Genomic DNA, 24,617 nt, shown 5'->3' on the forward strand with positions numbered 1-24,617 from the left:
GAAAAAAAAATCCGAGTCCCTTACTAATAGCATAGAAGCTTCTGCACTCACTATATTTATTTAGAAAACCATACTATTACCTTGCTCATACAAAAGTTGAAAGCCTTGAAATTTTGTTGCTTCTTTCATAGACTTATAAAAAAATAATACAAAATTATGAATATTTTAAGGAGAAGGGTGGAGGTGTGGGGAAGCTCTGGAATCCAACTCTGAATCAATAACTTAGCTTGATAATCAATCGTAATGGTTGAAATAGTAGCATAACTCTTAATTTAATACCGAGTAGTAACTAATATGCTATATACCATAACTAATGAGATTTGATGTATTTGAGAGAATTAGTAATTTAGTATGGTGGTTAGTTCACTCGTTTGTTGAAACAAGTGTTGGAGGTTTAAATCTCTCCCATCTTATATATATAGCAACTCATTAATTGAAACTTCTAACAAGATACAATTATGTTGCATCAAGAGGGCCGAGCCACCCAACAAAGGTTAGTGGCTTGGCTTGTTTTAGGTTCCGCTGATTTTATTTAACAGTCCAAGTGAACATAGGCTTTAAAATAAGCCTATAAAACTTGTTAGGCTAGCTTGTCAAAATATTTTTTTGTAAAATAAATTATTTTTAGTTTACACTTTCAAATATTCACCCATAAAAACAAAACCAAAAAAATTAATAGTCAAAGACTAGTCAAGATTGAAGTTTTTTTTTTTTCAAAGAAAAGATTTATGATTATGGATTAATATAAATTCTAGAATGTATTTAACTATTTATAACTCACCAAACATATTTTTTAAATAGACTCTGTGAGTTTGTCGAGCTTTTAAACAAGCTGGACTCAAACCTAAAAGAAACTTATGAGAGGTAACAGATTTAGACTTGGGCCATCTATTTGCAACCTGGGGCAAACTCATCTAAGCCGAAGCTCGGCCCATTTCCACCCCCTAGTTGCATCCATCAAATAAATTAGAGAATCAAGGGATAAAGTTAGTGTGAACCAATGGACAGAGATAATTCAAATAACTCAATTCATACAAATTTTCCATGGACAGAGATGTTGGGACGACTTGAAGTCAATGTCTTTAAGCTAACAAGTTGGGAGCACCACACAATCAAGAAGGGAATACAGTGAATGAAGCTTTATTATTGGAACTTGAAGGAGCAATTGAACTTTGAACTTTGAACCAATAGCAGTCATGTTTGACCATTGAACCAATAGCAGCCATGTTTGAACTTTGAACCAACATGCTAAACAAATGCTTCACTATCTAATACAAGGGTTATATCAAATTTGAATTGTAGTGCTTTCTTCTTCTTCTTCTTTTGGCTAAATTTACAATTCAAAGCTGTGATGATTATAACATCATTGAACCAAAATATGTATATGACACAAAAGTAAAAGTAACTTCCATTGTTATTAATACTCGAATTTTGGGCATTTCTTACATATCATGTAGATGCAGGTCTTCTTTTTCCAATAAGTTAGACCAATAATACCATGAACTGATGTTTTATCAATGAAGTAAAAATTAAAAGTAAAAAGAAAAAAAAAAAAGAGAAATCATCAGACTCCCTTAATAGCACAGAAGCTGCCTTAGTCACTATTAGAAATAAATTGTAGAAAAAATCTTACTTTTTACCTTGCTCATACAAAAGTTGAAACACTTGAAATTTTGTTGCTTCTTTGATAGATTTAAAAACACCAAAATTATGAGTTTCTTAGAGGAGGGGGGAAAAAGCTCTGGAATCAAACTCTAAAACAATAACTCTACTTGACAACCACTTGTAATAGTTCAAATAATACCATCAGTCTTAATTTGATGCTGAGTAGTAACTAATATGCTATAGGAAACTTTTCAAGTATTCTGAGAATATTGATTATGTAGTTTTGGCTATTGATCTCCACCATGTATATATTTTATAAATCAGATCAATTATTAAAACTACTGAAACACTAGTATTCCTGAAATATTTGAAATGCCTCCTATAGGAAATTCAAATAACTCAGTTCATACAAGTAAGGAGCACCACACAATCAAGAAGGGAACACAAAGCATGAAGCTGAATTATTTTGCCATGATCCACAACCAGCTCATTATGATGATGATAACGTAATATGACATTAGAGACGAAATTTCCACAAAGACTACAACTCACACGTCTTGGAATCACATACCTTGTTTTGAAAAAAAAAATGAAAATTACATGGAATGCACCTTCCAAATTCCAAAATAACATTCAAACACATAAAATTAGTAGACCCTCTTTTTATTGAGTTAGCCGTCTTTGTCTTTTTGCCATCAAATTATTGAGGACTACTTCTTCACAATAAGCTTTGATACACCTACACCCAGTTCAGTTACAAACCCTGCAAAATCTTCATTTTCACTCTCATTCATACCTGAATTCTGATCACTTGTTTGAGATAATATCATGACTGGTGCAGTTGTTGGTGAAGCTTTCCTTTCTGGCTTCATTAAAGTTGTCTTTCAAAGGTTGCTCACAACGGATACGGTCAACCAGGTCTTGGGCAAGAAGCTTGGCTCTGGCTTGGTTGAGAGGCTGAAAATTTCTCTGCATGCTGCTGAAGCTGTGCTTGATGATGCTGAGTACAAGCAACTGGGCGACGATCGTGTGAGGGATTGGCTCAACTGTCTCAGAGAGGCTGTTTATGACGCTGATGACTTGCTGGACGCTGTACTCACCAAAGCCGCCATTCAAAAGGAGGTACGTTCTTGGTTGCCTAGTTTCTTCCTCAACCGACATAGGAAGATGGTAGATAACATGGAGGAGGTGGTTGAAAGAATAGAATTTCTTGTAAGTCAAAAAGATATCCTTGGTCTTCAAAGGAGTACCAACGATTTGAAGACCAAGGATAATAACTTGTCATCATCATCGTCATCATGGCGAGAAACCACATGTCTGATGGAAGGGAAGATATATGGCAGGGAGGATGATCAACAAGCTTTAATCAAAATAATACATGACAGGAGTGAATCTCAGTTATCTGTGATTCCGATTGTTGGCATGGGCGGGGTTGGTAAAACAACCTTAGCCAAATGGGCGTACAGTGTCGCGGAAGGGTTTGATCTGAAAGCATGGGTCTGCATCTCTGAAACATTTGATGTTGCTGATATTACAAAGAAAACCATTGAGGAGATTACTACAGATTCTTGTAGCCTTGGGAGTTTAAATTTGCTTCAAAATGAATTGCAGAAAATCTTGTCGGGAAAGAAGTTCTTTATTGTTCTAGACGATGTCTGGAGCGATGATGCCGATAAGTGGAAGCAATTTATAACTCCTTTTCACTGTGGGGCTAAGGGTAGTACAATTCTTATTACTACTGTGGCAGCCAATGCATGTTTTCCGGAGTCAAATGGGAACCCAATACTAGAGGAAATCGGTAGAAAGATTGTCAAGAAGTGTAAAGGGTTGCCATTAGCTGTTGAAACACTTGGGCGCTTGTTGCAAGGAGAGGATGATGCTGAAGAATGGAATGCTGTTTTAAGGAGTGACATCTGGGAATTTCCCATGAAAGATAGTAAAATTATTCCAGCATTGTTAATAAGCTACTTCCAGCTACCTCCTTACTTGAAGCGTTGTTTCGTTTATTGTTCCTTGTTTCCCAAAGATCATGAGTTTGAGAAAAATGAACTAGTTTTGCTGTGGATGGCTGAAGATCTTTTAAGGCTACCAAAGAGAGGAGAGAGTTTAGAAGAGGTTGGTTCTCAGTGTTTTGAAGAATTAGCTTCGAGGTTATTTTTTAAACCAGCTAAGTATCCTTCTGAGAGGTACGTGATGCATGATCTCTTGCATGACTTGGCAGTATTCCTTGCTGGAGACTTCTATTGTAGAATAGAAAAGCTTGGTGAACAAGAAGAAAAGGTTCTCACTCGCCATTTCTCATATTTCCCACCTGCAATCTTATATCATTCATTGTCAAAACTCTTTAAGTCCACTGTGAAAGCTTTGAGGGCATCAGAATCTTTGAGGACATCGTTGTATATCGATGATTTGTTAAGCATGGAAAGCAGAGCATCAAAGTTGAAATACTTGAGAGTTTTATCCTTTCTTGATCTTGATGCATTACCAGGTTCAATAGGTGAATTGATTCATCTACGCTATTTGAATCTCTCTGGGACCGATGTGGAGACATTACCAGAGTCATTATGCAACTTGTATAATCTACAAACATTAATATTGTATAAATGTCGTTCCCTGACCATGTTGCCCAATGGCATGCATAAACTTGTGAATTTACGGCATCTTGATCTTAGGGGAACTTGTTTGAAAGAAATGCCTAGAGGAATAAGTAAATTGAAACACATGCCTATTTTAGATTACTTTGTGGTGGGCAAGCACAAAGACAATGGAATCCAGGAATTAGGAGGGCTCTCAAATCTTGAAGGATCATTTGAGATTAAGAGGTTGGAGAATGTTGCTGATGTCAGACAAGCCAAGAGTGCAAGGATGTTGGAGAAGAACCACATTGACAACTTATTGTTGGAATGGTCTTGGGATCGTGAGATGGTTTCAAACACAGAGACTGAGAGAGATATACTCGACGGCTTGCAACCGCACACTGGCTTGAAAGAGTTGAGGATCGAGGGATATATGGGCAAAAGATTTCCAGATTGGGTGGGACACTGTTCTTACAACAATATGACAAGTGTAAGACTAGCATCTTGCAACAATTGCTGCATGCTGCCTTCACTTGGACAACTGCCATCTCTAAAGTCCCTGCGCATTGAAGGTTTTGATCAGCTCAAGCGTATTGGTGATGAGTTTTACAAGAGTGACAACGAGCATCATTCCTCGCCTATTGCACCGTTTCCTTCACTCGAGGAATTGGTGTTTCATAACATGCCATGCTGGGAGGAGTGGCACGTACCTCACCCAGAAGCTTTTCCTCAGCTTAAGATACTTCAAATAGAACGTTGTCCAATGTTCAAGGGAGATGTGCTTAATGGCTGCACCACAACCATCAACCATCAACCACACGCTGCTCTTCAACGTCTCATAATCAGTGGGACAGGAGAAGGAGTGGCTGCACCCAACTTGACTCATCTCAGCCTCATACAATGCTACAAGTTGGAGGCCTTACCACCTGACATGAATAGTCTATTCCCAAGTTTACACTCTCTCGACATACGGGGTTCCTCAAACATTTGTAGGTTGCCAAAGGGTGGTTTGCCGCCTAACTTGAAAGAGCTTACTGTGGGAGATTGCGAGGAACAAATGAGGGATCTATCATGGATGGGCAACTTGGACGCCCTCACTCATCTCACAATTAATGGTTCTAGGTGTAAGAACATAAAGTCATACCCAGAGGTGGGTTCGCTGCCTCACCTTCCCTCCCTTACCACTCTTGAGATAGGGGGGTTTGATAATCTGGAGACATTGGAGTGCAACGAGCTTCTCCGCCTCACCTCCCTTCAACAACTACACATTCATTGGTGTCCAAAGCTGGAGAATATGGAAGGAGAAAAGCTGCCTCCCTCTCTCTTGCTACTTCAACTTACAATGTGTGGTTTGCTGGGAGAACACTGCAAGAACAAGCATCAACTAATCTGGCCCAAAATTTCCCACATCCCTGACATTCAAGTCAATGGCATCAAAATTTCCTGATTAGAGATTTCTGAGAAAGTAATTATCTAACTCCACGGTTCTCATGCCACCACAATTCAATTATACATGCATAATTTTACTTTTCCTCAAAAGAAAAGACTTCTCTCTAACCTTCATGTTTATAATTATCATGCTACCACATGTAAATTCACACATGCATAAATTTCCACTTCCTAAAAAGAAAAGACTTCTCTCTTTCTTTAGACAACACTAACTAGTTGGACTGAGAATCTGATTCGCCGACAACAAAATTTGCATTCTTTTTTTTATCATTCATTGGGAAACCTCTCACTTTCTAGTTGTATTCAAAAGAAATATCCTCTGTTATTCTCAAAAAAGGTCATTCTTATAAATTCAAAGACAAGGAATACAGTGTATCCGACATTTGAGAATTTCTTTACATAATTGATAAATGAAATTTACTGTTTTTATCCATCTTCTGCAGGTCGATTGTAATGAAGTAAAAGGGACCAATGGTGGAGATTTCATCTTATGCAATATTTTAGCTTCAGGTTGGTAAATTTACACCACTCCATTCCATTCTAGAATTTACTTTTCCTGTTCTCTTGGGAAAAAGAAAAAATGTTATGAAAGCTTGATTTAGTTATATGCACTGAATAGTAAAATTGTGTTTCTGCCTTTGCCACTATTTGATATTTATGATGAACTTATTAGTATTGCCATATAGTAACTTCAATTTGATTCTTTTTCTGTTTTTCGAATCTATAGATACTACTTTCTGTTAAGATGCTATTTACCGGTCGATCATTCATAATTTTAGCAAAGAAATAAGTTGAAACCCTTTGAAAATATTCGAGGTAAAATTAAAACTTTCGCCAAACATAAGAGACATTCTTTAATATGGTTTTCCTTGTTTCCTTTTCTTCTATTCTTTAATCTTCTTTTAAATTTTTTTTTACAATATAACAGAACATGATGCTGTTTGCAACTTTGAGTGATAGGCTAAAAGAAAATAAAACTTATTGTCTTGCCTGAAATGGAAAGTGAAGCTTCAAATAATTTAACTACTTTTTTTCCTTCTGTTTTTGCCATCTTTTTAATTTAAAAGAAAAGCTGCCTCCCTCTCTCTTGCTACTGATAATTCAAGACTCTGGTTTGCTGGGAGAACACTGCAAGAACAAGCATCAACTAATCTGGCCCAAAATTTCTCACATCCCCACCATTGAATTCATAGATTGCTGAGCAGGTAATTATTTAACTTCACAGTTCTCATGCCACCACAATTCAATTATACATGCATCAATTTCCTTTTCCTAAAAAGAAAAGACCTCCTTCTTTCTTTAGACATTATTAACTAGTTGAACTGATAAATTTGCATTTTTTTTTCATTCATTGGGAAACCTCTCACTTTGTAGTTGTAGAAATATCCTCTGTTATTCTAAAAAAAAATCATTCTTATAAATTCAAAGACAGGGAATATATATATATTGTGTCTTTACATAATCGATAAATCAAATTTACTGTTTTTAAAAAATAATTTTTCAAGAATAAATATTTGATTATGTGAGCCTTTCTATTCAAGATTAATGATCTGCAAGGAGTATCTATTCTTTGTTGAGTTCTTAGACGTCATCTGCTCTATATATCATAGGCAGGATTCATCTATATTTTATTTTTGTTAAAAATGTAATTATTCATTCTTGAAACTATAAATTTATTAAAAATATTTGTAACTTTATTTATCTTATATTTGAATCTGTTAAGCTTGCTGGGGGACTATTTTCCTGAGCGTCAATCATAACTCATTTTAGGCTGTGACATGTTTTTGCCATCTTTTGCAGGTAAAAAGTTCACAGATGTTAGAGATTTCATTGCACATGTATATCTATATATATGGAGATGTAAACTGGATTAATGTGTTGGGAAGCAATAGTGTTTTCTGATTTCAGCTTTCATTGTAATTGGTATCTACACTAGTTTAAATTAATGACTGATGTGTATCATATGATTCATATCCACACTACTTGTGATGTGGACTTGCTTGGATTATTCAATTCAATGCTTTGCTTCAAAGACAGAACCATAGATGGTTGTTTGGTTATCAATAGCAGTCATGTTTGAACTTCGAACCAACATGCTAAACAAATGAGTTTCAATATCTAATGCAAGGGTTGTATCAAACTTGAATTGGAGGCTTTTTCTTTCCTTTTTTTTTCCTTTCTTTTTTTTTTGTTAAATTTATAATTCAAAGGCATGATGATGATTAACATCATTATTGAAGCTAGCTGAAGTAGTGTTACTTATATGTTAAAGCTATGATAATCTACATCTTACCAAGCATGAAACAGTTAATTTAATTAACTTCTAATCAAAGGTAGGTGCAACAGCTTTCATAATCCCTTGGAAACATATATGACACAAAAATAAAGTAATTTCCATTGTTAGTAATACAAGTTTTTTCATTTGTGTAAATATAAATCTATGTTTTTTTTTGGAAAAGTATAGGGTACCAACATATTATCTGCCAACTTATTGTCAACAATGATTAGTTATTATATTTTAAATACATATATAAAGAGACACATCCAAAAATATATCTATAAAGACACTTCTATTAGAATATAGCTATAAAAAATATATTTTTATTAGACACATCTACAAAGACACTTTCATTAAACAGAATTATAAATAAGAGTTGGCAGATGTTGGTAGAAATGGTGTTGGTAACGTAGCGTGATTGTTTTTTTTATGTCTAATAAAAAAAGAGAAAAGCTCTGCATACAAGTCATTAGGGCTTGTATGCTTTACAAGTTAATTAACGAATAAACCCTAAAAACGCGATGCAAGGTCTACGTTCTTCTTCTTCTTCCTCTTCCTCTTCTTCTTCTTTTCTTTAGTTTCTTGCTTTCTCTTTCTCCTCCTTCTTCTTCTTGCTGCACGTTCTTCTTCCTCTTCCTCTTCTTCTTCTTTTCTTTCGTTTCTTGTTTTCTCTTTCTCGTTCTTCTTCCTCTTGCACGTTCTTCTTCCTCTTCTTCTTCCTCTTCTTCTTCTTTTCTTTCGTTTCTTGCCTTCTCTTTCTCCTTCTTCTTCTTCTTGTTGCACGTTGTTCTTCCTCTTCCTCCTCTTCTTCTTCTTCATTTACATGCTTTTCTCTCTGTTTTCTTTCTTCGTTATTCTCGATTTCCATTTTTTTTTACATCAAGCTCTAAAATCGTTTTTGAAGAAGAAGAAGCAGTAGAAGATGAAGAGGAGAAAGAGAAAGAGTTTTGAAATATGCATAAGGTGTACTTCAACGAATTTTGGGTGTATTTCTTAAATCCTTTGGTGTATTTCTGTAATCCTTTAGGTATATTTCTATAATCGTTTGGGTGAATTCCTGTAACCGTTTGGATGTATTTCTGTAATCTTTTGGGTGTATTTCTGTAATCGTTGGGGTGTATTTCTATAATCGTTTGGGTGTATTTCTAAAGTTCCATTATCTTCAAATTTGGCAAGAAAATTGTTTTCATGGAGGAAGAAGAAGAGTCGTTCATAATGCATGGTAAGTAGCGCGCTTTAGAAACAGGAAGTTGTTGAAGTTGTTGAATAACGTGCGTTTTATTTACTCTTAAATGTGGAAATATGTAATGCGTTAATTAAGTGTAATGCGTGTGTTTTATTGGACTTGTAAGACTTGTAAGCCAAAAAGACTTGTATGTGTAACAAGCCTCATAAAAAAATCCATTATTCTTTTGCTTAGAGTTTGTGTGCATCCGTACAAAATCGTAAAATGCATATGACATAAAATAATTAATAAAAACGAGACTCACATATGTTGATTATTTTTCTAACTCTTAAGCATAATGTAACTATTATATTTGTTTAAAAAGTTTTCTTTTCTTATTATATGATTTAAATTGTTTAGACATTGGATAAGTATATATCTTGTTTATGTCATTGGCTATTTTTTTCACCTTATTGTACTCTTCTATACATATATAATCAACCCAAAAAATTTCAAAAAAAAAAGAAAGTTTTCTAGTAAATTATATGATGGATTCTCTTAGTCTGCGAAAAGTATATCTGTCATTTTTAATTTAATATTGTTTTATTGTCTTCCAATTTCCATTGATTTTTTTTAAGTTTATACCAATATAAAAATAAGGTGTGAAATCAATCAAATTATTCAACTTGTATACTAATTATCACACTGAAAGGAACGCAGTTTATGTTTATCTAGAATTACAAGATTTTTGCATTTTAAAAACAAGTTAAAGTTTTTGACTTTGAATACTAGCACAATGAAATGAAGAATATATGTTCATTTTTAAATCTACAAAGTCTAATTTAAAATTCTTCAAACCCTTTAAATTTAATGCCGGCACTGTTTATTAACAACCTAGAAAATGAGAGGGTTGAACACTAGCAAAAACCATTATTCGCTCATATTGTTTTAATAAATGCATAAAAAATTCTATCATCACAGCATGGAAATTTCTTAATAACTTGGTTTATTTATAAAAAGTATATTTTGTTCTTTGTATTCTTGAAAGACCAAATTAGACACTCATCAAAGGTTTGTCTCTATAGTTTATAGCATAGTTCATCACTTTATATATTTGATGCATGAAAAGTTGCTTTACTTTACTTTTCAATTATTGTGATATTCTTGACTTTTCAATCATTGTCGACATTTTAAAATTGGAATTTTCTCAAACACAAACAAAATTCAATTCATACTTTAATTTTAGATACATAATAATACATTCACAATGAAATTAGTCAGACTTATAAATAAGTACTTATTCATTTAATAAAGTTATAAAAAATTATTGTAAAATTATTTTTTGGAACACATTCCTTCTCTAATTCTTCCAACCACACCCAATCAAGAAAAAGATAGCTTTAAGTTTTGAGATATATCCCTTTCATTTCTAAGCATAGACTCAACCGTGCATAATAAAGTTATAGTATTTTTTTTAATGATTTTATATACATATATATATATATATATATATATATATATATATATATAAATTTAGGAATTATCTCAACATATATATATATATATATATATATATATATATATATATATGTTAGAATAAATTAAGGAATTATCTAAATATAGCATGAACCATACAAATGTAATTACAAAAATAAACTATACACTATATTAAGATTTCCATGTCTAATAAATAAATTTATTCAATTATTATATTTATATATTTTCTATATAATAAATATATAATTCAAAAATGCTATAAATAGAAAGCAAAAAATTTCCACGGCGCACGATAGCGTCGACTACCTTTTAAATTCTAAAAGACGCTAAGTCGTTGCTACGTTAAAATTTCTCTCTTTCACTTTCTCTCTCTAAAAGTCTTCAGCTGCGCGCCCATTTTCTCTCTCTAACAAACACAGGCCATGAAAGGTCGCCGGAACTCCAGCTCCGACTACCGGAGTACGCCGGAACGCGGTGGATATTCTCCCGGATACGCGTCTTCTGAGGTCAGCGCCAAGTCAACCTCTTCCTCCACCGCCTCCGGTGGCCGGAATTGGGTCTCCTCCGCCGCTAGGTCTGTAGCAGGAATCTTCACCGCCTGCTTCGCGCCGCCGGAAGCCACCATCAGAAGCTCCAAGAGCTTCGGGGATTCTGAAGAGTTCAAAGCTCCATCTGGTAGTAGTTTGATTTTTTCTTACTCAATTTTGCTGCCATTTAATTTGTTGGAAAAATTCATTTCTTTTTTGTTTAGCAAAGAATCTGATATTTTCGGTCGTGGAAATTGGTAGTGTATTGTTTTGGATCTGGTGCGATGAAAAATTTTCCCCTTTTTTTTGCTGTGGATAGTGTTTGGATGCTGAGAAAATGGCAAAGAAAACTTGTTAAATTTTGGATTTTTAGTGCTGATTTCTGTTTCCATAATTTTAATTTCAGGTTGAAGTTAGAATTGTGTTGTAATAACTGTGAATTTGTATCACAGTTGATAACCAAAAAAAATTATTGATATGGTCGCAATTGTTGTTACACTGCAAAATCTTGCTTTCAGTTGAGACTTCCCAATGGTAGTTTGTAATTTGATAAGAGACTGAGAATTTATTGAAGTTCAATTTCTCAAAATCAGGGCTTTTCTGTATTTAGAGATTATAGATTCTGCAATCCCAATCTTTTTTTTTTTTTTTTGCATGAATGTATGGTTAAAATTGCAAGGAAGTGCTTGGTTAAATTTTTGTTTGGTAAGTTCTATATTATCATCAACATTGTGGATTTTGAGTGTAGTAAGTGAATTATTATAAGCTGTTCAATGTGTTTCTTAGTTGCATCGGATGTTTCGAGAGCTAGTAGTCAGAAAGGGCGTGGCTCGAATCGAGGCATCAACATCAGCACAAATAAAGAGCCTGGCACTGTAAAATTCACCATGGAGGAAATCCAGAAAGCCACAAGAAACTTCTCCTCTTCTTTCAAGATTGGCCAAGGTGGTTTTGGTACTGTCTACAAGGCCAAACTCTTGGATGGAACAGTGGTTGCAGTAAAGCGCGCAAAGAAGGTTGTTTAGATGTTGTTTTCATAGCCTAATCATCTGATTGGTTAATGTCTGATCATGTAACCATCTGACAGTTAATGATTAATTGCATTGCTTTGTAGAGTCTATATGAGAAGCATTTGGGTGTAGAGTTCCAGAGTGAGATACAAACACTATCAAGGGTTGAACATTTGAACTTGGTCAAGTTCTATGGATATTTAGAGCAAGGGGATGAAAGAATTGTTATTGTGGAGCATGTTCCAAATGGAAATCTAAGAGAACATTTGGATTGTACGTTTATTTAGCCTCCTTTTATTATTATTATTAATTTTTTTTTTGTTGCTATTTTGTGCGTTTAGGATTTAAAATTTAGGATTTAACTCGATTAGAGATGATCATTGCAGGCATTCATGGAAAAGTTCTTGACCTTCCTACACGTCTAGACATTGCAATTGATGTAGCTCATGCCATCACCTATCTTCATATGTATATAGGTACATTGTTTTGACACCATTCAAATCATTTTCAGTCTTGGTAAACTGCATTGTGGTTAGTCCTTGATGGCAGAGGTTTTATGCAGATCATCCTATCATTCATAGAGACGTTAAATCTTCCAACATTCTGCTGACCGAAAATTTTCGAGCTAAGGTAGCAGATTTTGGTTTTGCAAAACAAGCACCAGATAGTGACTCCGGCATGACTCATGTATCCACCCAAGTTAAAGGAACAGCGGGCTACTTGGACCCTGAATACCTGAAAACATATCAACTGACTGAAAAGAGTGATGTGTATTCATTTGGTGTTTTGCTTGTTGAACTCATCACTGGGAGACGTCCCATTGAACCGAAATTCGAACTCAGAGAGCGAATAACTGCAAAATGGGTGTGTCATACTTATATCCTTCATCCACCTCTTCTTTTCTGCATTTGAATCTTCTTAAGTGATATCTTTTCTTAAGTAAGAAAGTAATGGCTTATTAATTCTTCAATCTGATATATTACATGAATCCTACCATATTTTTTCAGGATGAATAATCTTTCACTTCCTCACTTTAAGATTATCCGAATTCTTTTTTCTTAAAACTTCTCAACATTGTTCATAACTGCATAAAAAGCAATCACTTCTATGCTAATCCAATAATAAGTGTCAAATTAACAAAATTGGTAAAACCAAACATTACTGTATCTGAACATAATTTATATACAAATATATGAATTTTAGATGCGTCACTTTTATCAGTTTGTCACTTGTACTTATTATTGGACAGAGAGATTAATTAATTGATTCTTCAATGCTAACTAGTTTGCCATAAGTGCAGGCTATGAAGAAATTTGTGGATGGAGAAGCTACCACTGTCTTGGATCCAAGACTTGATCAAACTGCGGCAAATACACTTGCACTTGAAAAGATTCTTGAACTAGCATTGCAGTGTTTGGCACCTCGGAGACAAAACAGGCCTAACATGAAGAGATGCGCCGAGATCCTTTGGACGATCCGCAAGGATTACAGGGAGCTATCAGCCTCAGATTTTCGCTCGTTTTCTTCTACTTCCCAGAGGAGCTCTTCAATAAGAGACTGAGAATGCTAAATATTCATCTCAGGCATGATGAGGCTACAGAAACAACATGAAGCACTTGCATCAGAGAGTGCAAGTTAATGCCAAATCATATAACCAGAGGGGAAAACCATTCTTTTGTGTTATGATCTAGCAATTTCAGCATCTTTGGGAAGGTCCCTTTTGGACCACAGTGGCATGTGTAGTTAGAGTTCATATTTTGTCAAATCTGTTCATAAGAATTTTTGTTTCTGTATATAGGAACTAGGAAGCACACTCAGACAAAAAGTTGCCTCCCTCCTTGATTGATTGTGTATTATTATTACTATTTTTTTTTTTGGGGTGGATATTTTCTATTATTATTTTGAATTAAATATATTTCTTTATCTTAGCTTCTATTGCTGGTGGGAGATTTGATTGTTGCATTTTCACATAGGATATAATTCCATTTACAATTAAATATGTCTATTGTAATTCTTCTAAGTTCCTTTTATTTGTCATTGCGAATATTAAATAGATCTTTATATCAATGAGCAATACTACATGATAAATAAAATTTATTATTTTTTATTAATATTTAGCTAATTCTGATATTATAAATTAAATTTTAAAGTAAGAGCTCAACACTAAAGTGGAACATTGTAGTCAGTTACAGAAACGACAACAAACATAATAACTCATATGTCATCTCTGATATAGCCATCAACAACATGAGTTATTTACAACACCATTCATTAGCACATGAGAATGATTGCTCCACACAGTCACTAATTCTTGTTGTCTTACTCTAAAATATGGCATCGTTCCTGCGTAACTAGATAATCCATATAACTAAGAAGAACCCAACTAGCCAATTCTTGGGCCTCTCTTTTTTCATTGGCACGGATCTCCAACTTTCAAAGTGCTCCTTCAACGTATCAGGGACAATCCATGTTTGTCCAAACACACCACACTTGCCAAGAGAACTCACATGTAATAAACAAATGTTGTATATTTTCAACATCTTTCTTGCACAGCACGCACATCACATCATTTTGTTGTAGGATTCTCAGTCTACTTAGTCTGTCCTTTGTGTTGACCTGGCCTACCAAAACAAACCATGCAAACAGCTCCACACGAGGCGGAACTAGACCTTTCCATACCTCCTTGGTAAACTTGAATCACAGAAGCTCCTCATTCAAATTCTCTTCCCGCAAAACTTGAATAAACGAATTAGTTGAATAAACGCCTTCAAATAAAACTTGAACAAAAAATATTGGTTAATATTAATAAAAGATGTTAGCAGTAGTTAGCCCCTAATATTTTTCTAATATATTTTTATTTCTCTAATATATTTCAATGTAATTTATATATAAATATTGATTGAACGAATTTATCATTTTAAAGTGATAGATAAAAGAAATAGGAAATAGTTATATCTAAGTCAAATAGAACTCTTCTAACATTTTTTTTTCATCATTTAAGATTCTCATGCGAGATTTTCTTGTCTGAAGAGAACAAGTTCCAAACACTTTGTCTTAGTTAAGTGTTGGTTGTACTATCATTCTTCCTTTAATTTTCTATCCTAATATAATGGAGTATATTAACAAGAAATTGTGAGAATTATTATTTTCACAGTTTCATAAAATGAAGCATTTCATTAACCTATATCTTGATCTTTACAAGAGATTAATCGTTTATTTTATTTCTATTTTATTATAGTGTTTTTAATTTTATAAAAAATAAAAGAAATTATTTATTTTTATTGTTTTTTCCTTTTTATTCATAAAATATAAAAAATACTAATCAACAATAATAAAAATACAAACAAAACTAACATCAGTACATGATCTTAAGATACTTTTGGTTTGCGTTTTTATTTTTAATATTTTCTATTTTTTGAATTTGGCATTTTTTGTTTTCACCTTTTTTATTTTTTTCATCACAAAATCCAAAAAAAAAATTAAAAATAAAAATAAAAAATAAAAAAATAAAAACGCAAACCAAATACACACTTACCACTTACCCATGAATTCCTTGATCTTCTATGGGATCAAGGAAGAAATAAATAATGGGTTACATTAATGGCATTTATATTCTTCAGAAACAAATTGGCCACTTGCTCGTACCAACACCAAGTACATGGTGCATTGACTAACATGGTTGTATTATCACATTTCTATTGTATTTGTGTGGCAGAAAATGAACGCTATCAATCTATCATGTTTTTCATTTATATCACCCTCTCTTATTCATTAATGATATAAAGAAAGAAACATTGCTAAGCAACTTGTACTTCCAAGTTCCAACTCTAAATTTTAAAATAAATCTCATTCAACTTAGTGTTGAACCTTGTTGGTTTTGCTAAGTCTTAATAGGGTTATTGTTAGTTAATTATTCAGTTCAATTTAGTTAATCCTAACTTTTACTAATTAATTATTGGATCTTTCTAACATATGTCCTAGGAACACATCTTAAGAATATTATAAAAAGAAATAATTTACTAAAAATTTTAATACATTGAATAAACTAAGAATTCAAAATATTTTTATTATTATGTTCTTAAAATATGCTTCATTAGTTGGATAAAAGCTTCATTCAATGTTAGGTCATTACTCATTAGTGTCATTTCAACATATCTTATCTCTCAAAAAATAAAACAAAATAAAATAAAGATAAAATGGCTAGCTAAAATTGGTCAAGTGATAAACAAATTCATCTTTTCTCAATTATTCAGTTCAAATTCTTAGAATAAAAAATATTTTTGTTGAGAGAAATTACAACCACAGGTCTTAAACATGGATTATTAATAAGCATATGTGGAAAGATAAAAAGAAAAAAAGAAGAATATAGTTAAAATTAAATTTTGTAAAGTTCTTAGATAATAAGTAATAGAGAAGTACTACATGACTAATAAAAATTTATCTTTGTTAACAATTGGTTAACAAAAATATTTTTATACTAAATTATAAATTGTAAATCCTAGTTTAAAAATAAAGTGTTAACTCAAAATATTAATTAATATTGATAAAAAGATATTATTCTCCTAACACTTTTTAATTGCCCTTAAATTATGTAACAATACCAATAGGTGTGAGCACGGGTCGGTTTGGTTCGGATTTATGATAAAATTAGAAGCGAACCGATCAAAATGTAATTGGTTTGGTTTGGTTTGAATTTGTGTTTTTTTTGTATATGTATCCGAACAAAACCAAACTGATTAACCAAACCGATTAAAAACGGATTGGTTCGATTCGGATAATTCGGTACTCGATGACATTGACATTTATAAAAAAAAAATCAAATTTTCATCTTAAAAATTCAACAAGTACAATAAACATGTAACATCAATAAAAATAATCCAAGCATGTTAAACACCAAATACATTAAAAACTAAACTCATTAAAATCCAAAAATATTAACAATGAATAATCATTATCTAATAGAAAAGTCATATATATTTTTTAATTTTTTTATTTAATTAATATATGATCAAGTTTGCGGGTTGGTTCGAGTTCCGTACCCCTAAAACCGATACCCGAACCAATCACTAACAAAAGTCATCAGTTTGGTTTGGGTTGGACCCAATTACCCGTTGGTTTTAGTACCAATTTAATTAGTTCGGTTCGGTTCGGTTCGGACAGGTAATCGGGTACCCGCTATCCGTGCTCACCCCTAAATACCAATGAAAACTAGTATATAAAAAGCATATTAAAATTCTTCTCAATGCCATGCTTGTACTCTATTTTTAATTTTTTATAGGACAAGAAAACAAGTCTCTATCAACTTGGTCGTGTTACTTTAAGCATACCTACTTTGATACTTAAGTACCATCCAACAACTTTCAAAGAATAGGATTTATTATCATTAATTCAGTATTTTGTATATTATATTATTATCTACTCAATCAATAATGGTTATAAAAATGAACTCCTATTTATATAAAATTTAACTCCTTTCATAATGGATTGGTTAAAAATAATACAAGTCAATGCTAGAAATCAAAGTAAACAATCTAATAATGTAATAGAAGCATAGTGTATATTTTAAGACCCAACATTTGGTTTGTCTTAGAGTTTTTCATTGAGAATGCTTAAGCATAAATGTTAAATAGAAGTATCTTCCAATATGAAAATGGAATATTTCACTATACAAACTCATGCCTTAAGCCTCAAATATTTACTGCTATGAAAAAATATATATAAAAATTCTAAATTCCTAATGGTAAGTGTCATATGAGGGGTAAAAATCAAAACTAAAAAAATATATATCTAAGATTAGTTCTCTATACAATTTTTCCAATAATACATGAATTTTAAATCCTAAGATTTAATCTCATGACAAACTCAAAACTTTGTTGTGAGGTAAAGAATTTACAAGAGGCTATGACCTGTTGTTGATAACTTGCTCTCATTTTTTGCCTCAATGTTCACTTCAGTTTTGATTTCTGATTCCAATTCCCCTATCATGTTTGTGTCAACCAAAATTTTAAGACTCGCTTCTCGAAAACGAGTCCCGGCGAGCCAGCGCATAGTTTTCCGTCGTAGGTAGCTGATCCTCCTCTGCATCCACATTACTTGCTTTTGAGCAAAGAAAGAAGAAAGATGATGTGTATATTGTGACATGCCAAAAGCTGCAAAAACGGTTTGAAAGCGCGAATGTTAGTTGGCGAAGGGCGGAGAAACAACGACGAAAAGAAGGTCGAAAATAAGTACCTATGCCATATCCAGTAGGTTGAACTGGTTTCAAGCACCCAGCTTGTTGCTGCCATGGCTAACGCGATGAAACCGGCCAATGCGAAACCCCAATGGAACCGCCTCCAAAGCGACATGACAAGCTTATAGAGCCAATCCTTTATAGTTAACAAGCTGCAACAGAACCTCACTGTTACAGTTTTTCAATAACGATTATGCAAATAGACAAATCTACCATCTACGAAACACAAATACTTCGTTTTTACTCGTGAATATCTGCATTAATTACTGCTACTTCAAACATTTTAACCTTGTGAGAAATTTTCATAGAATGGCTGTACTTATGAATCGTATCGTATCGTATTATACTCAATACTAGTATTTGTATTTGTAGTTTTGTACTCACCTTTGAGGGAAACTTGGTGAGAATCTGAATGAAAATGAAAGGGACCTATACTTTGATGAGACCTCTATCAACCAGCCAATTAGAAGACCAATAGCTCCGAGCACAAACACAAGAACAATATTCGAAGATCTGTCGCAATCGAAATCACGATCAATGTAAGATAAACATGAACAAACTAAAAAGAGCTAAAAAGTTTCGATCAGCAAATGCATGCCAGCGTCAAAGTCGAAGTTGTTTTCGTCAACATTGAGAGTACCTGGTCGCCTTGGTTGCAGCCATGAGTGCAGTAAAGATAGCAACAGCTGTGTGGATTGCCCTCTTATGTGTTTCATTGATCGAGGCTAAGTACACGAAAGTGCTAACCACGGCCATGAAAGAAAGCCAAAAGTCCATGAACTGAAATAATAACGTTTAAAACAGCGAAAATTAAGCTCGGACAGCATAATTCATCCAATTAGGAACACAAATCCTAACTCAGATGTCAGATTGTATAAGATTATTGAAGCTCGAAGCGATTACACAGGACACTTAAATGTTATGTTTGTCAATCCAATCTAATAACATCTTTTGCTTTCATGGTTTGAAAACAAAACTAAAATTTAAGAAAATGAGGAAAAGAGAGAATGAAGGCAGAGCAGTAACCTGAAGAACATTATAGGTCAAGGGACACCAAGTGCCTACATCACATGCATGATAAATCGCACTCGAAATTCCACTCGAAGTGAACAAAATCCATTCTGCGTATGCCTGCATAAAGGGTCCCATCATCGTCCATACAATAAGTCACTTTATTCGTCGAAAATTTAGATGAAATGCTCTCTCATTCAACAATACGAGTACTAACGGCGAATCAAAGCTGTGTGTCCGTTAGTTTAAACAAAGTAAAGAATAAAGAACCACCTTCTGCCGAAGGGCCCAATAGGCAGGAAGCATTGCTGCTGCATTCGATGCAATGAGAAAAATCGATTGCACTATGTGCCCTGCAAAAATTTTAGTAACTAAGTTTTAAGAACAAAAGTATATAAAAAACTGAATTGAAACTCAACAGGAAATTTATATTTAACAAACTGAATTGGAAACAAGCAAGAAAAACATTCTCAAGCTTTAGATTAATATATTTGGAATGAAGTTTCCAAACTAAACTACTCAACGAATAAAAAATACATTTACATAATATGTTAAATAAACATTCATGGTTTGAACTAATACACTTACAAGAAGCACCACTTAGAATGATTTACCTTTATGCGATACAATTTCAACGCTACAGTCAAAGCCCCCGTGGTTCCGATCACAAGAGCAGAAGCTGAGGACAAGAAGTAAAAACAATTTGTAAGAAAAATATCAAGGAAATTGGAAACCAGAACAAAACACTCAATCCAATAAACTATGAAACTTAGCATCTGATTCTTTACACAAAATTTAGCAAAACAAATGAGAGGTAAATAGGGATGATAAATTAGATAAACAGAAAGGGTTTAACATATACCTATATGATGTCAATCCGCTAGCATCAAAAGAATATCTACAATCACCATGAGAAGAGCAATGTTTCGGGCATCCTTCAAGTGAAATAGACATGGCAGTTTGTGCTTTCAAAGAATTGCCACTTGCATTAAGATGTCTTAAACCAAAACCCCATGTTCCTTCTCTAGCATAAATAATGTAAAAATCAACATTGTCATCTTTTGAACTATATAGCATGAAAAACGCCGATTCATCGCTCTTCCTTGTCTTGTTAGCATAATAATAGTCCCAACTCTCAAGAGAAGGTAATCCACCAAATCGAGCATAAAATTCATAATTAATCTTCACATCTGAGGATAGCCGTACATGAATATTTCGTCCGGCTGCACCACGAGGAATGTCCAAAATAAAGTAAGTCCAAATGTTATCAGTTCCTCCTTGGTTCATTGTGTTGTTTGAAAGTGGCTCAAGAGGAAAATTTGCCGACTCTGCCATTTCTACCTCACCAACTGGTAAATAATATGATTCGAACGGCATTGGAATTCTACTTAGGACTGTCTGCAGACAACCAATATTATTTTTTCAATAAACTATTCACGCAAGAAAATACATTCAAGCATTAAGATATAGAACTGATTCTGTTGCAAGATGTTCTTGAATTAAATATTTGAAAAACTTCAACTGTTTAGCTTCATGGTATTCTTCTGACATGATTTGGAATTAATCTTTAATTTCTTGGAAAAAAGAAAAAGAAATACTTTAAGGGACAACAAAAAAGGAATTATATCAAAGAGTAACATCTTGCAATTAATACTACCTGAAGTGTGTAGCTATCCATTGTGCAATTCGGTCCAGCTTTACCAAGAGGGCACTGAACCACTTGTGTTTCCATTGAATAGCAAACTCTGGCATTGCCATCCTGAGTTCCATCTAATGTTTTTGCCAGATTAACCGGTAATATACTAATGTATAGACGACCAATCTGTGGAGCACGAATAACAAGAGGGGATTTACTCAAATCACTGGAATAATCATGCGAAGTCTCTGAAGGAATTGCACCATGGCGAGCATAACACATTAACTTAAAATCATCTGCACTAGAAGTGCTATTTGAAGATGTAGAGTTGAATCTGATATTTGCTGCTGTAATGGTCAATTCTTCTGCCATATTTGTTATATCCAAGGAATAGAACTGTGGTACGCCTTCCTGAACACACGAAGTTTCGAAGTTATTTTTGCAGGTCAGAGCATTTTCCATCATCGGCTTCTTCACCTCTGTAGCATCCAAATCATAATATTTAAAGACATTGGACGATGTGCATGAAAGTGGATAGACTGTACTATTACAGAACACCCCCTTCATCATTGAATTCGTGCATGCTTCCACACTTATATTAGCAATGAAGGAGTATGATGAGCCTCGGTTAATCTGCAAAGACAAAGAAGTAATATTATTCATACATATGCAGCTAGTGGATTGGTACTTTGATAGTAATAGAATGAGTCAAGCATAGAGAAGTTAGGAAGTACGTATTGACATAATTCTTATTTGACTAAAGATGACAACTAAATTCAACTCAACAAGGCAGAACCGAAAGGAAAAGAAATATGGCAGCAAGTAACAAGGTATACTCGAAATATTCAGAGTTCTTCATGATAAAAGTAATATTTGAATAATAAACTGTACCATCTTTGATTGTGTTCTTGTCGCTCCAATGCCATTGAATAGACCAATGTACCAAGCGCCTGCAGATATCTAAACAATAATTCGTGTTTACGGTCTATACATCAATAAGTAAAATCACTTGTGAGCTTTATAGGATGCAGGAAAGAAAACACCGACCTTGAAGGTATAATACCAACATAAGAGAATAAAGAAATGAATGAAAATACCTGTTCATTTGTCAATCTCATAGTGATATTCTTCTGCATAGGAAAGCACTGCTCCACATCAAGATCATTTATTCCTGAAGAAACAACAAAAACAAGAAGTAATTATAACGTGGAACTAATTATTTTACAGGTAGAAAGAGTACTTGATCCTTTTTCGTGGTCAAGAATACGGAGAACAAGAACAATTGCTGTTGATCGTATTGTAGGATAGAAAATCTTCTAACAATTTGAAAAACATCCCTCAAACAAATTTTAGATAGAACTTATATACTCAAACTTTAACCTTAGAAAACAGATTTATTAGAATATGTTTCGATATGGGCTTCTACCTGAGACAACTGAATCTTTCAGAGTTGTGTTTAAGGCATCCGGCAGAGGAGGGCTGCCATCTCTGAAACATATTATTGGCAGTGAGCTTTTTGGAATTCGATCGACCCTTGAAAGATCCTGAAACAATAATTAAGAACATCTGAGTTTCATCAGAACTAAACCATTAGCATCTCCGGATCATGCCATATGAGGCAGAATAAGACTAAAATCAATGTCAAAATAGAAGCAAATGACATTAATTTAATCTAAAAGAAATGGCTCCCCAGCAAGATCCACCAATACTGAATACCAATGCTAGTGTTCTAAGGTGCTCCTATGTAAAACATTTAAAAAAATAAATAAATAAGTTACAGATATACTTACAAGGTCTACATCTGAGTTCAATGCTATGGACACGGCAGAAAACGATGGCGGTATATCAACTGCAACATAAGAAACCATCAAGGGACAAGTCAGTAAGATCATCGATAAGTCTGACAAAGATTTTATTCCTCCAAATTAACAGTGCTTAGTATCTTATACCAAATTGAATCACTAAAACATTAGAAAGCAAAAATGTTACAGAAGTTAGATATAAACACAACATGATAAGAAGTGCCAGTGGTTTTAAACCTATCCAAGTATCCATACATACATTTGATTCTTGAATAAATAAGCAATGGTAGGTAGGAAAGAGAAAGAGGCACAAAAATACACACAATGATCACAAAATAATATCACAAATACAATGTACATACATATGATCAAAAACAATGTATAGAAAGAAAACAAAAATGACACACAATGATCAAAACAACATACAAACTATATCAAACAATCAACATCAAGGCAAAAATTCATTCAATGGCCCACAATAATAGGCTATTGCATCAAAATTCATCTATCTTCAATGTCACTAACAGAAGAACAGAAACAAACACTCATATGATCAAAAGGTTAACTTTACCTTAAACCTTGTCATAGAAAGATCAAACATGAAAATTGCATAATTAAACAACTACCCAATTCCTCAGAGTTCAAAACCAACAACAATTTGAAGACTAGGAACTATATACCACTATAAAACATCAACAGAAAAAAAAGATGAACTTAAAGAGAAAATACTATCACACAAATTCAAGTATACTTCAAAAATCCAATTTTGACCCATCATAATTTACACTAGCAAACACTTCATGAGCAACAACAACAACAACATAGAAATTCATAGCATAAAAGAGAAACTTTTGTCACACAAAGCGAAAGTATCAAAGTATAGTTAAAAATCCAATTTTGACACATCAAAATTCACACTGGAACAATGCTTCTTAAGGAGAAACAACACCACCACCACAGAAATTCATATAGCATAAAAGAGAAGCTTTTTATTTCACAAAGTGAAAGTATAGTTCAAAAAACCAATTTTGACCCATCAAAAAGCTTCATGAGTAACAAAAACATAACAATTCATAGCATATGAACAAAAGGGTCAATGCCAATTGATTCATAAACCTCGGATATAGCGCAAATCAAAGGGCTTGATAGTCGTCTCAGGGTAGCTGAAGCTGGAAACGGTGAAGAAGTTGCCACCAGAAACCGTTGTTCCAACAAGTTCACCTTCACTTACAGAAGTGCAGAGAGAAGAAGCAAACAGTAACAAAGCAGTGAGAAGAATCAGTTTTGGATGACACCACAGAATCGAATTGAAAGACATTTTTTTGTGATTCCGAGGTGGTTCTCTCAGAAGTCAGAACATGGAATTGCAGAAAGTGTGAAAGCTGAATAATATTGTTTAAAAGACCAATTAAATAAGTAGGGTACAAGGGTATTAGAAATTTGTGAACAAACTTAGATTAAAAATAAAATCTTTGTTGACTTTGACTTAATTTGAATAGGGAAAGTTTTTATTTTTTTAAAATTAACCACTTTGACCTAGTTGAATTTGGTAAATTTTTATTTTTTAAAAATAATTTATAAAAAATAATTTTTAAAAGATAATTTTTTAAATATTATAGTATTTATATTGAATAAATTGAATTAAAAATGATTTTAATAAATGAAAATAATAAATATATTTAGTAAAATAATTTTTAAAAATTACAAATATTATAATAAATATTAATATTAAAAGTTATATGTAGATATTAATGAATGTATAAAATTATATTAGATTTTTTTACTTTAATAAGCACAAGGCATATTTTAAAAGTTTCATTTTAAATTTT

The 24,617-nt window shown here is 33.2% G+C and overlaps 3 protein-coding genes across 3 annotated transcripts; 2 read left to right on the forward strand and 1 right to left on the reverse strand.

The window, feature by feature from the left end:
* Positions 1–1,027: 1,027 nt before the first annotated feature.
* LOC112761902 (putative disease resistance RPP13-like protein 1) lies at positions 1,028–7,718 on the forward strand. Its single transcript, XM_025808214.3, has 4 exons — positions 1,028–5,646; positions 6,074–6,140; positions 6,698–6,835; positions 7,431–7,718. The coding sequence occupies exon 1, from the start codon at positions 2,434–2,436 to the stop codon at positions 5,626–5,628; it is 3,195 nt and encodes a 1,064-aa protein (XP_025663999.1). The 5' UTR covers positions 1,028–2,433; the 3' UTR covers positions 5,629–5,646; positions 6,074–6,140; positions 6,698–6,835; positions 7,431–7,718.
* Positions 7,719–10,623: 2,905 nt separating this feature from the next.
* On the forward strand, positions 10,624–14,040 carry LOC112732371 (calmodulin-binding receptor-like cytoplasmic kinase 2). Its single transcript, XM_025781072.3, has 6 exons — positions 10,624–11,245; positions 11,884–12,113; positions 12,212–12,380; positions 12,494–12,583; positions 12,670–12,971; positions 13,408–14,040. The coding sequence occupies exons 1-6, from the start codon at positions 10,993–10,995 to the stop codon at positions 13,666–13,668; spliced, it is 1,305 nt and encodes a 434-aa protein (XP_025636857.1). The 5' UTR covers positions 10,624–10,992; the 3' UTR covers positions 13,669–14,040.
* A 3,625-nt stretch (positions 14,041–17,665) lies between these two features.
* Positions 17,666–24,219, reverse strand: LOC112732377 (uncharacterized). The gene is made up of 14 exons (XM_025781084.3): positions 23,905–24,219; positions 22,777–22,835; positions 22,413–22,530; positions 22,084–22,157; positions 21,878–21,946; positions 21,008–21,619; positions 20,213–20,748; positions 19,965–20,029; positions 19,624–19,703; positions 19,366–19,470; positions 18,980–19,119; positions 18,724–18,852; positions 18,339–18,491; positions 17,666–18,256 (listed from the first exon to the last, which is right to left on the reverse strand). The coding sequence occupies exons 1-14, from the start codon at positions 24,104–24,106 to the stop codon at positions 18,112–18,114; spliced, it is 2,487 nt and encodes an 828-aa protein (XP_025636869.1). The 5' UTR covers positions 24,107–24,219; the 3' UTR covers positions 17,666–18,111.
* Between the last annotated feature and the right edge of the window lie 398 nt (positions 24,220–24,617).

This window comes from Arachis hypogaea, chromosome 2 (assembly GCF_003086295.3).
Source record: "Arachis hypogaea cultivar Tifrunner chromosome 2, arahy.Tifrunner.gnm2.J5K5, whole genome shotgun sequence".
NCBI classification, from domain to species: domain Eukaryota; kingdom Viridiplantae; phylum Streptophyta; class Magnoliopsida; order Fabales; family Fabaceae; genus Arachis; species Arachis hypogaea.